Source organism: Marmota flaviventris, chromosome 19 (assembly GCF_047511675.1).
Source record: "Marmota flaviventris isolate mMarFla1 chromosome 19, mMarFla1.hap1, whole genome shotgun sequence".
Taxonomy (NCBI): domain Eukaryota; kingdom Metazoa; phylum Chordata; class Mammalia; order Rodentia; family Sciuridae; genus Marmota; species Marmota flaviventris.
In genome coordinates this window covers 23,785,725-23,797,733 of record NC_092516.1, presented here as the reverse complement: position 1 = coordinate 23,797,733, position 12,009 = coordinate 23,785,725, and the positions used below count along the sequence as shown (strand labels likewise).

The window sequence follows — 12,009 nt, the reverse complement described above, 5'->3', positions numbered from 1 at the left end:
GGAGAGAACATGCGTTTAAAATGGGGAGAGCCACACACTCACACACACACACACACACACTATCTCCAGAGCGGCAGAGGGGAGGGTCAAGGGAAATTCCCAGGAGGATGAGCTTGCTCCTTGGGTAAGAGGGTCACCGAGGCCTCCTGGAGCAGATCCACAGGGGGAGGACAAATTAAAATGTTGTCTTAGCCCAAAGTCTGGCTTCTGGAATCAGATTTTATCCAGGACGAAAGGTGAAATGTGCTCACACTTCAGTGACTTGGTGGGGCTGTTTGTGATTTCTGAGTCTCACCAGTGTTGCTCTTAATACTTATGTGGGTGTCAATGGCTTCCTGGGCCACTTCAGTCTGATAGGATGATTCCTGTGAAGAGGGGAGACACCTGGGGACGCCCCTGTCCAGATGGAGGTCAGGCTTTTCCCCCAGGGAAGGACCAGAGGGCATCCGGGTCTCATGGGCCTGGCACTCAACACCTAGAGTCCTCTTCCCAGATACAGAATGAGGCACAAAGGCCACCCCCCATAAGACCCTCAGGAATGCGGGTGCTGGAGAAGCCGGGGGTCCATATGCTGTCCTGGGGGATGGCCGCAGGGCCTGCAGGAAAGGCCCTTCCCTCTGTACCCTCTGCTCACACCTGGTGCAGGGCGAGCTGGCCAGGTTGGTGGGGACACCAGCACAGTACCAGGGAACAGCACTCAAAGAAGCAGGGCCTGGCCTGGCCTCCTCCTGTGGGAGGAGAAGTAGGAGAGGGACTCGGTCTAGCTGCTGTGGGGCTCAGCTGGGCCGCCCGTCCCTTCTCTGCCTGTGAGCTGCACACTCCAGCCCATTCTCCAGGTCCCTCTCCTCTGCCCTGGCTCCTGGGCGCCCTCTCCAGGCTCAGCCCACACTCACACCCTCCAGTCCCTCCACTCATGAGAGCATCCACGGCTCCTTCACTGAGGGGAGAGCACTCATTAGCTGTTCACGTGTCTGGCCCATTGTGGGCAGGGGGACCCTGGACCCTGGACGACAGGTGAGGAAGTGGGAGGGTGCACTCCCGCCCACCCTGTGTGCTGAGCTCTGTAAAGGCCACACGGGCATCTAAGGGGACTCTGGCTCTGCCCAGGGCCTCCCCAAGGGAGTAACGGTAGAGCTGTAGGCTCAGGTGTGGGCAGGGCTCAGCTGGCCAGTGGGGAGGAGTGTCCGAGAGGAGTGTGGCACGTGGAAGAGTAGCAAGGACAGAAGGTTGAGGGGGACGGAGGGCTACAGAGAGGACACTGCAGGGGCCGGAGGCCACGCCAGGCCTTGGAGGCCTCACAAGGTCATGGGCCTAATCCTCAGAGCCACTGGAGCCAGGGCAAGATCCACCTGTACCCCCCTGGCTGCAGAGCGAAGGTCGGATTGGATAGGGCTGGGTCAGGAGGTGATGGCTATGGTCCAGGTGAGAGGTGGGGGCAGCGTGGTGCCCGTGGTGGAGGAGGACGGGGCCTGCTGGTCTGGTGGTGATGGAGGGAGGCGGAGGGGCTGAGCCAGGTGGGAAGGTATCAGTGCAGGATGTGGAAGGGGTTGGCCAGTCCTGGGGAGCACGTGCCGAGCATAGCGCCGGGACTCTTCCTTGCTCCACCTGAGGGACGGGGCAGGAGGGGGTTCCTGGTCCTTCTGTGAGCCTCCCTGGGGCTCATTCAGGCTCTTTGTACAGAGGGCCTCCCCAGACAGTGCCTTGGAAACCTCCCGGTGGAAAGCGACTTTCATATCAAATGGCACGGGCTCTTCTAATGACACGGTAGAAAACTGTCATGGGATTATTGGGGCTCCGAGTCTCCTTATTCCTGAAGGATGCTTTGTGCTGCTCATGAAATACAGCTGGCTTCTGAAAATTGTGAGATAAGCCCAGACCTTGACCATCAAAATCCTGTGAAGTTAGGTGGGGGCCTCGCCCTTGCTCTTAGGCAGTGGTGTCCAGAGTGGGCTATGCTCGATGGCCCATGGGGAAGGAGAGGAGTCTGTGAGCATTGACATTTTATAACATTTTTGAATTTCTATTTATCTGTCAAATTTTTCAAATGAAGTATTTTAGCATAGTAGTGTGCATGTGATTAAAAATGAATAAAGTAAGTATCTTGGACCAAGAGGCCATGCTGTACATTTTTTAAACATAACAAAACCGTTTAGAGGCCAAAGCCTCTGGGAATAGCTCACACAGCACAGTAATGTCGGCTTTGACACCTGGGCCTCCTTCACCTCTCTTCTCATGCCACGGAGGCCACCTTCAGGCTCGCTCACCCATCTCCCTGGCTGCCCTGCTCCTCAGTGCCGGGGCCCTGGAGAGAAGGTGGCCTGAGCAGTACCGGGCACGCTCACAGACGCCCGGGCCTTTCCCAAGTCCCTGGACCACCTCCAACTGTCAAGGGTTGTCAGGGCATATCTCCTGCCCAGCTCCTTCCTGTCCCCAGGACACGAGTGACAACATTACAGCCTCTGAAAAGCTATGGCATGTCCTCCAGGCTGGGCCCCAGATGTGGCTAACATCACCGTCACCTGGAAGAACTTCTTAGACAACTGCTGGGGCCTCTGTTTGCCCCTGGGAAATGACTGGGGTGGGATCAAGGATTGTAAGTTTTAAGGGCTCTCCTGGTGATTTTGGAGGCATAGCCAGTTTTGGATGCAATCCAGCGTCTTGTCCTGCCCTGCAGGACAGACCCTGGGACTCTTGCTGGGAAGAGTCTGTTCCCGGAGACTGTCACCAGGCCGTGGTCCAGGGTAGTTCTGGAAATCAACTTCTACTGGGTTGATGGCGTTCTTCCCACAATCTCTAAGTCTCTAATGAACTGGGGAAATATTTGTGAAGTGGTAGGAGTCGATTGTGTGGGTGAGACGTCACAAGTTGTAATTGAGCCGAGAGCCCCCTGGAGTGCTGGGCACCCATCCCCCCTGGACTCTCACCCCCCAGCACCCTCTTCTCCCAGGCCTGCTGTGAGGAGGCAGAGGGACGCACCTGGCCAAGCTGCACAGCCCCTGGAGTCTCCTGATGTCCCCTTTACCACCTCCTCCTAACCCAGAGGCCTGAGTAGTTAGGACGAGCTGGGTGTCCAGTGAAGGGTGCTTCTGAGTGTTCAGTTAGGCAATAAGAGTCTTGGGAGTTACTCCCACCCTTCTCTCCCGAACCTCACCCAGCCCTTTTCCTGTGATGACACATCCCTCCCCTCGCCCCACGTCTCCCTCTCTGTTGCCCTGACCCCCTAGCTCTCTGCCTGTCCAAAGCTGCTGACTTCCTCTCCTGCGTGATGGGAAGCTCTCCTGTTTCTCCGACCCTCCTCTGCTGCTGTCTGTTCCCTCACTTCAGCCAGAGTGACTTTTTCCAAGCCCGTATCCTTCAGCATCATTTAGAAGAAGGATGGATTTCCTAACCTGGCCCACAGACCCAGGTCTGGCATGGACCATGTCTACCCTTCATCTTCAGTTTGCGCTCTCCTGTCTCCCATGACTAATCTGAGTCCACCTCTAAGCTCAGCCACGTGGCTTTTCCTGCAGTCCCTGGACTTCCCACTTACAGCACCTGTCTGCTGCTCTATAAGTCCAGACATGGTGACCTAAGTGACAGATTGGCTCACAATTCTGAAGTCTGGCCGTTGGGGCTGGGGTCAGCTGGATGGCTTGTCTGCTCTTGTCTGAGGGGCATTGACGGGGCCCACTAATCGTCAGAAATGACTAGACATGCCTGGGAGGGAGGAAAATGGGTAAAAATAACTCCTAGGGCTCTCGCTGTGTAGCTGGGTCCACTACCACGGGCAGCCAGTCAGTGGGCCAGCTGGTTCAATCCCAGGTGGTCTTGTCCACGTGCCCGTCTTCAACCAGGGTGACTGAAGTAGCTGGGCCTTCCTCACTGACCCTCAGTTCCCTCACAGCAGGGTGGACTCAGGGTTCCAGGAGAGAGCACGTGGAATTGGCCACGCCTCCTAAGCTCAGCCTTGATGGCGTGATATGTCATTTCTGCTGTATTCTGTGAACACTGCAAGTTGATAACAATGGGGGGATGGACAGATGGGTCCAAGGGTTCTGTAAGAGGAGAAGAAGTCCCCTTGCAAAGAAGCCTGGGAACACTTGCTGCCACCATCTTGGATCCCACCTGCTGCCCCTAGCGCCCTCCTCCAGAGTCCTGGCCAGCTCCTCTGTGAGTGGGACGCTGACCACCTTCCTCCACCCAGCCCAGCCCAGCCCTTCAGACTGTACCTTAGTGGCCCTTTAGCAGAGAAGCTTCTCCTGTCCAGCACTGGTTCTCCTCCCAGTGTGCCACATCCTTCCTGGAAGCCAGCTCCGTCTCGGGGTGCTGCATCTCTGCTTGCGATTATTAGCAAATGCACGTCCCTGCCGCATCGTCAGCTCCACGAGAACAGCAGTTCTGTTGGATGACAGTCTCCGTTCCAGCCCCCACGTAGGAGAGTGGAACGGACCCCCACCTCTACCTGGCCCATGCTGGAGACTACTCGGCCCACACCGGGACCTTTCGCACGCCAGGCCCACATTCTGCTGCTCAGCTACACCCCCATCCCCCAAATGGATAATTTTTGATGAACAAACCCATTGATGACACAGTGCTCACTGTGTCCTGAGTCTCTGCACTTCCTGGTGGCTCACTGCCCTCTATGTAGGACCACCACCCCACCTTACCAGCAGGGGTGGTCCCAGAGCTTGGGGCGGGCTCTTTCTGGCCTCCTCTAGCCCACCTGGAGGCCATGGTCCTGTTCTTGGGGAGGCCTGGCCTGGAGTGGTTTCCAGTGGGTCAGCTCCTGTGCTCTTTCCTTCCCTCTGTCCAGGAGCTTGCCATTGGGGCTGATAAACTCCAACCTAGAGAACAGATCTTCGGGACCCTTCCTTGGGAGCAGCTGCACTGGGAGGCCAGTAGCTGGTTCTTGTCTGCAGGAGACCACCCCCCTTCTGCGGGAGCCCCCGCCCATGCTCTCAGAGCACTCAGTGGGTCAGATCCCAGGTGGGACCAGTGCTTTCTCCATCTTGGCCCCAGCTGACCTGTAGCTCAGGCTGAAAGACTTTTCAGTCCACTTTGAGAACCTCTCCTCTGCTCTTCATGAATGTGTTTCCCTTGATGGATCACCAGCTTCGTGAGAGCAGCAATTTTGGCTGATGACACTCTCCATTCCCATCCCCTGCACTGGAGAGGAGAATGCGTTTGTTTTTCTGGAACTGAGGATCAGACTCAGGGCCTCGTGCATGCCAGGCCCACGCTCTCCCACGGAGTTACACCCCCATACCAAGAATGGGAAGTTTCTGATGAATACATAAGTTCACGAATAGCTGTTTCTAGAGTTGCATGACTTCCCGGTGGCTGGTTGCCACTTAGGCATGGCCGGCCAGTGACCCCTCAGCCAACCCAGAGCAGAGGCCCCAGCGCTTGAGAGCCCCTTAGGTCCTGGGCTCCCTCTGTCTCCCCTGCAGTATCTTGCTGCTCCGGGGCTTTCTGTAGCAGAGGCGTTTGGCCTCCCAGTCTGAGGAGTTGTTGGTGCTGCCAAAGGTCCACAGGGTTTCCCTGGGGACTGTGCCCACTCAGCCCTACCACCCCAGGCCCTTCATCCGTCCCCTCATCATTCTGCTCACAGTGCAGGAAGAATGCACCAGCCCACTCTACAGAGAGAGGGACAAGGTGTTGGCAAGGAAAACTAAGGGGTCCATGGCCCCAGTCTACTTTCCCTGGTTAGGAGGGGTCAGTGCCCTCCATGTCCATCAGGGAATGGTGGCCCCCTGCTGTAGCATGTGGTTGGACTCAGGGTTCTGCCTCCCTCAGGGTTAGTCACATTTTTGTCACTGTAACCCAAAGTCCCAGCACAAACAACTTAGAGGAGGAAAAGTTTACTTTGGCTCATGGCTACAGAGGCTCAGTCCAGTCAGTGGGCTCCACGGCTCTGGGCTGGGACAGGAGGGAAACCATGGCAGGAGGTGGTGCAGGGACAAATCAAGATGACCAGAACAGAGGGTGAGGTGCCAGGGACACAATGTCACCCCCAAAGGCACATCCCTGGTGACCTACTTCCCCTGCCGCACCCCAGCTGCCTACAGTTACCACCCAGTTGACCGGTTTATGTGAGTTAATCCACTGACAGGGCTACGGCTTCACACCTCATCCTCTCTCCTCCGAGCATTCTGCTGGGTTTAGTGGGTTTCCCAGTCAGTGTTGGGAGCTCGCTGTCCTGGGCTGGGCTCTGGAGCAGGCGGGCACACTGGAAGTGGACGATGGGGCAGCAGGGGTGAAGGCTGCCTCTCAGGCCCAAGGTGGGCCTCTCTTCCTCCCGCACACACTCCATCGCACCTGGTTCTTTTTCCTTTTCTTCTTTTACCTTTTCTTTCTAATTTTAGCTCTGGTCTGCCTCTCCCCTGGCCCTCCAGAGGACTGACAGTGTGAGTGTCCATCGGAGCCATTTTCTGTCCCACACAAGGTGCGCTGCTGCCACTTATCACACTCAGGACACCAAATGCTATTGGAGTCTGTGGAGATGCTGGGCTGGGCCATGGACCTGACAGGGCAGGCAGGATGAGGACAGGAATGCCCTGCAGGCGGTGGCAATTCCTAGATGTCCAGGCCAGCTGCACTGACCTGGCCGCTCCCTCCAGGATGCTGGCCTCCCAACAGTGGACATAGTTTCAGAGCACCAAGCATGTGGGGTGACCCTCCCAGCTCAGCAGGAAGAGCAGGGCAGCTCTGAGCTGGTGCCCGTGGGTGTGTCAGGTGTGCCCAGGTCAGGAGGCCGATGTCCCTGCCACCCAGGATGGACTTGCAGAGCTGCCTGCCCCTCGCTTGGCTCATCCCCTCCCTCTTCTTGCTTAAGAGGCTCGGCATCTGACACCGGCCCCAGCCTCTCACCACTCGGTCCTTCTCAGTGGCCTGGCCACACCCCAGCTTTGGGACAAGCCTGACCCTGGTCCAGGTGCTTGTGGAGGACTTGGTGCTGATCACCTGGCTGTGGACTCTGTCCCCACCTGGCGCCTCCTTTTACAAGACAGTCTCAGCTTTTGCTGAGGCCCCTCGTGTGCCTGTGTCTGTGGCCCCTGTGCACTAACCTGCCCTCAGAGCTCCGCTCCTCCACTGTCTGTCCACTGGAGCCCCCAGCCTGAAACGCACCCCATGACCTTCGCTCCAATCTCCGCAGACCTGTTTGTTCTGGCAACAGCTTTGTGGAGACCGTCACATGTGGAGATCGTCACTTACCAGGGCGAGTCACACATTCAATGTACACACTTGAGTGGCTTTTAGTGTCTTCAAAGAGTTATGCGATCCCTCACCACAATGAGTGTCTGAACACTTCATCATCCTAAAAAGCCACCCACACCACTGGCGGTCACCCGTCTACCAGGGCCACCCTCAGCCCAGGGGTCACCTGTCTGCTTTCTGTCTCCACCGGTTTTCCCACCCGGGGCCTTTCAAGGGAACGGGATCATCAACATGGTCTTTCCTGTCTTCTGTCACCTAACGTGATGTCCAGGCCCATCCCCGTGGTAGCGGAGGGCAGCATTCCATTTTACCCCCAGATAATCTTCCAGCCTATGGATGGGCCACGTTTATTTCTCCATTTATCAGCTGTGGGGCATTTGCCTAATCCTTGGACATAAGATTTTATCCTTATATTTTCTTCTTAAATTTTATAGTTGTGGTTCTTACATTTCGTTCTTTGATCCATTGTGATTTGTGTGATGCGAGGCAGGGTCTGTATTCGTTCTTCCTCATGTTGTCCCAGCTCACTTGTTGATAAAGCTCTTCTTCGTCCCACTGGATGATCTTAGCACTCCTGTCAATTGGTCACACTTGGGAGAGTCTGTCTCTGAACTCTCCTTCCTATCCCACTGGTCTGTGGGTCTTTTCTTAGGCCAATACCATGCCCTCTGGATTGTGGTAGCTTTGTGTTAAGTTTTGAAAGTGGAAAGTGAAGTTTTCTAACTTTGTTCCTTTCAGGATCTTTAAACCTATTTTGGGTCCCTCATATTTACAAATGAATTTTAGGATCGGCTGCAAAGAACCAGGCTGATGTATTAGCAGGGATTGTGTTGAATCCTTAGATCAGTTCAGGAGCCGTAACAATATCAAGCCTCTCTGTCTTCCTCCTCTTTTCTCTACTGGTACCCAGAAACTCATTTTCAAAATCTAGCCCGGCTTGAAATGCTCAGAAATACTCAGGTTTTCCTGCCTGGACCACAAGAGGGCACCGGCCCTTCCCACAGGGAGCAGGGCCCTTTGAACCAGGATGCCCACTGTATCCGTGCAGAGGATGATAAGTCCCACTTCATTGAGCTTTTGAACCCCTCAAAAGCAGCCATCCTTTCAGCCTTCCATCTGAACACCCCAGCACAACAGTGGTCTCTGCCTGGGATGGCACTGGGAGATGTTTCCAGAAGGCCTGGCATCCACGCCCTTGGGTCTCCAAAACAGAGCATATTAACAGCACAATGTACACTTCTTGCATTGATATGGATCAAGAGGGTCTTTTTTTTTTTACTTTAAATTTTCCTTTCTGGGTTGGCAGGGCACAGCTCAGCCAGATGAAGAAAGCCTTCATGGATGCCAGTTGTGCATTAGTGAGAACTTAAAAAAAAGTCTTAGGCTTATGGTGCTCTCTTATGCAGAGCTGGGCTTTATATCCTGAACTATTGTGTCTGTAGGAATTCTCCAAACCTTCTTTTCTGTGTATTTTAGTCAGCTTAGATTAAGCTATGCTGCAATAACAAACCCATGTTGAACTCTCAGGGGCTTTGTATAATAAAATGTATTTCTCACTCACACTAAATTGGTGAACCATTGCTTTGGGGACTGGGGGAAGAGCAGAGGCCTCTGAAAATTCCTGTCTCAACCTAATGAAATGTTTTTATCTCCAGGTGTGGCTCTGTGGGGGCAGCATGGAGGTCCTGCCTTGCTCCCGGGTGGCTCACATTGAGCGGAAGAAGAAGCCGTACAACAGCAACATTGGCTTCTACACTAAGAGGAACGCTCTCCGGGTGGCTGAGGTCTGGATGGACGATTACAAGTCTCACGTGTACATAGCATGGAACCTGCCCCTGGAGGTAGGTCCCTTCTCACCACCCCGGGACAGTGAGCCTTGCTGTTCAGATCACAAATTCCCTTAGTGAGCCAGAAATATGTCACCTGTGGGAAATCATGAATGCATTTTGGAAGGTTCACAGATGTCAGAGGCTTAGATCCCCTGCTTTGCCTGGGGACAGACGCCACAGAAATAAATCTACTTACAAAGATCAGAGGGTCTTATGTGTTAATCCCGGTCTTATTGCATTAATCTAGTGGTCCTGCTCCTGACCACACATGGTGTCCAGCAGGCTCTTGCCCAAGCCCTTGGCACTGCACCCTCATCTGCCTTCACTGCTCTCCCCCAGAGCGCCAGCTGCTTGGTGCCACACGCCTGGCCAGCCTCTTCCCTCTCTTCCACATTCTGCTAGAATCTGGCCTGGGAAACTCCTGATGCCACAGTCCTGCAGGCTGTGCTCCAGCTTGGTTTAAGTCCCAGCTGTCACTTAAGAGTTACGAGGGCTGCCCAAGTCCACGCGTCTCCTCTGCACCTTCATTTCCTCCACTGTAAAGGGGGTGATACCAAGGCCTCCCTCCCAAGGTGATCCTGCAACTAGGTGCACTAGTACAGGGATGTGCCAGAGCAGGGCCTGGCGCAGGAAGCCCTGTCCATCCCTAAAGCAGGCCTGGGAGGAGGGCGTGAGGCTGGAGTGGCCCCAGGAAATGCAAGTGCTTGGCCAGCTAGGCTGTCCCGGGCTGTTAGGATGGCCATAATACAGATGAGGAGACGGTGGCTCCGTGAGGCCTGTGTGCTGTGTTCAGGTCATGACCACAAGGCATGTGCAGGCTGTGCACCCCTCGTCTCCATGGGACCCTCTGCGCAGCCCTGCGGGGTCTGTGGAATGTCAGTCATCGTCCCTCTGTATAGATGGATCTAGATTGGGGGTGTGGCCTGGAGTCAGGGGAGCTGATGGTGCCTCCAGTCCAGTGCCCCCATCACTGTGCCCCTGCCCGTCCATGGGGGAGATGTCTGCAGGCACCTGAAACCAACTGTAGTACTGAACCCACACAGGCCGAGCATCCATTGTGATCACGGACGTGACATTCAAAATGTTTCCTGGTGCATTTTAGGTTTGCAGTTTGCAGAGTAGAGATGGTCAGCCAGGAAAGTTTATGTGAATATTACAAAATCTGAATAAACCCTGAATGCTGGTTGAAAGGAAAGCAAGGACCAGGAGACGGGCTAATGAGAAATGAAAGATGGAGACCAGGCAGACATGGACACCAGAGTTTATTGCCAGAGCTGACCAATAGAGGCCCTCTCTCCATAGATGGAGAGGGCAACACAGGCTTGGGGTTTGGGGCTTTTATGGGGGAGGCTCAGGGATTAGAACCTGGAGGGTCCTAATGCCTCTGGTTAAGGGTAGGGTTGGTATGAGGGGTGGTGAGCCTTTCTCAGAAATGCCCTTGAACTGGAAAGCGAAATTTTTCTTAAAATAGTGGCTGTCACTTAAGATGTCCATCTAGATGCTAAGCAAGGACTTTACACTGGTCCCAAGCATTTAAAATAAAGCACACTCAACCTGTATGTATTATTTTTTATACATACACACCTATGAAAAAGTTTAATTTATAACTTAGGCATAGTAAACAAAAATAACTCATAATGAAATAGGACAATAATAACAACACATTGTAATAAAAGTTACTTGAAATTACATGAATTGCTTATTTCCAGAATTTTCCTTTTAGTCTATGTGGACTGTGGTTGACCACAGTTCAGTGAAACTGCAAGAGACTGAAGTCACAGATGGGGGGCTACTGGATTACTGGTCCCCAATACTGAGGGTCCCCATCATGGTTTTAAATATGACCGTCTTCATCAATCATGCTTAGTATATTCAAACCAAGGGTTAAATGTTACTGCTCGTGTTTGCCTTGGGATTGGGTGAGTTGACTTTAAAGGAATTTTTCTTTAAAATCAATGTCCCACTGCTAAAGAAATGTTAGTGCAATCATCTGAACCCTCTGCTCTGCCCCCAAGTGCCACCTGACCGCCCTCCCTGGAGGGGCAAGCCTCCTGCCACCACTGATCTGCGGCCACCTGGGTAGGACTGTGGGTCCTGTTCCAGATACTTTATTTCCCCGTCAGCGCACAGCAGCCCATTACAGGTTCATTTCTGTAAAAGCAGAGTGAATTATTCATTAGAGCGTCATTACGAGCTTTGCAATGGGAAATTATTTTCCCTTCTGCGTATAATGAGCTTCGCCAGGAGCCAACAAAGGAAAGCCACACGTGTGTGCAAAAGACAGACAGGAGGAGGTTACAGGCATTTGTTTTCTTGCCTTAATCAAATAATCCCTCCAATAACTGGCTCTGATCATTCCTGGGAAGAGAAGAGGGAAGGTGGGTGCCCGCATCAGCGCCTCTCAGGAGCCTCTCCCCAGGAAGAGCAGGGAGCAGTCTGGGCTTCCCACTGCAGGGTTCTGAGCACCCCTGGGACGGGACCCTCCCAGCGGGGGGTGTGTGTGCGTGCGTGCGTGTGTGTGTGTGTGTGTGTGTGTGTAGGGCCTCAGGCAGGTCCCCTAAGGCCACTGCTGTGCAAGCCCATGGGCTCCCTCCCCTCCCAGAAAGCTCCTCGGAGAGGGGGCCCTGCGCCTGCTCCAGTGGCTGACGCCCCTTCTCTCCTCTGCTTCCAGAACCCGGGGATCGACATCGGCGACGTCTCCGAGAGGAGGGCCCTAAGGAAGAGTCTGAAGTGTAAGAACTTCCAGTGGTACCTGGACCACGTCTACCCGGAAATGAGGAGATACAACAACACCGTGGCCTACGGGGAGGTAACTCAGGCCACACCCTGGGCTGAGTCCGTGGGGAGGGGGCGGCTCTGCCACGGGAGAGGGACTGGCCCTCAGAGGTGTGGCCCTGGCAGCGAGGTCCTCTCCAGTGGGGAGGGGGCCAATGCCACCCAGCCCCTTCCGGGTGTCCTCCCGAGCTCAGCTCGGTTTTCT

The 12,009-nt window shown here is 54.4% G+C and overlaps 1 protein-coding gene across 1 annotated transcript in view; it reads left to right on the top strand.

Moving 5' to 3' along the window:
* Positions 1-12,009, top strand: part of Galnt17 (polypeptide N-acetylgalactosaminyltransferase 17) — a 230,389-nt gene that overhangs the window by 187,900 nt on the left and 30,480 nt on the right. The window contains exons 7-8 of the mRNA XM_071605427.1: positions 8,856-9,041; positions 11,701-11,838. Coding sequence (XP_071461528.1) covers positions 8,856-9,041; positions 11,701-11,838 — 324 coding nt within the window. The remainder of the gene's footprint in view (positions 1-8,855; positions 9,042-11,700; positions 11,839-12,009) is intronic.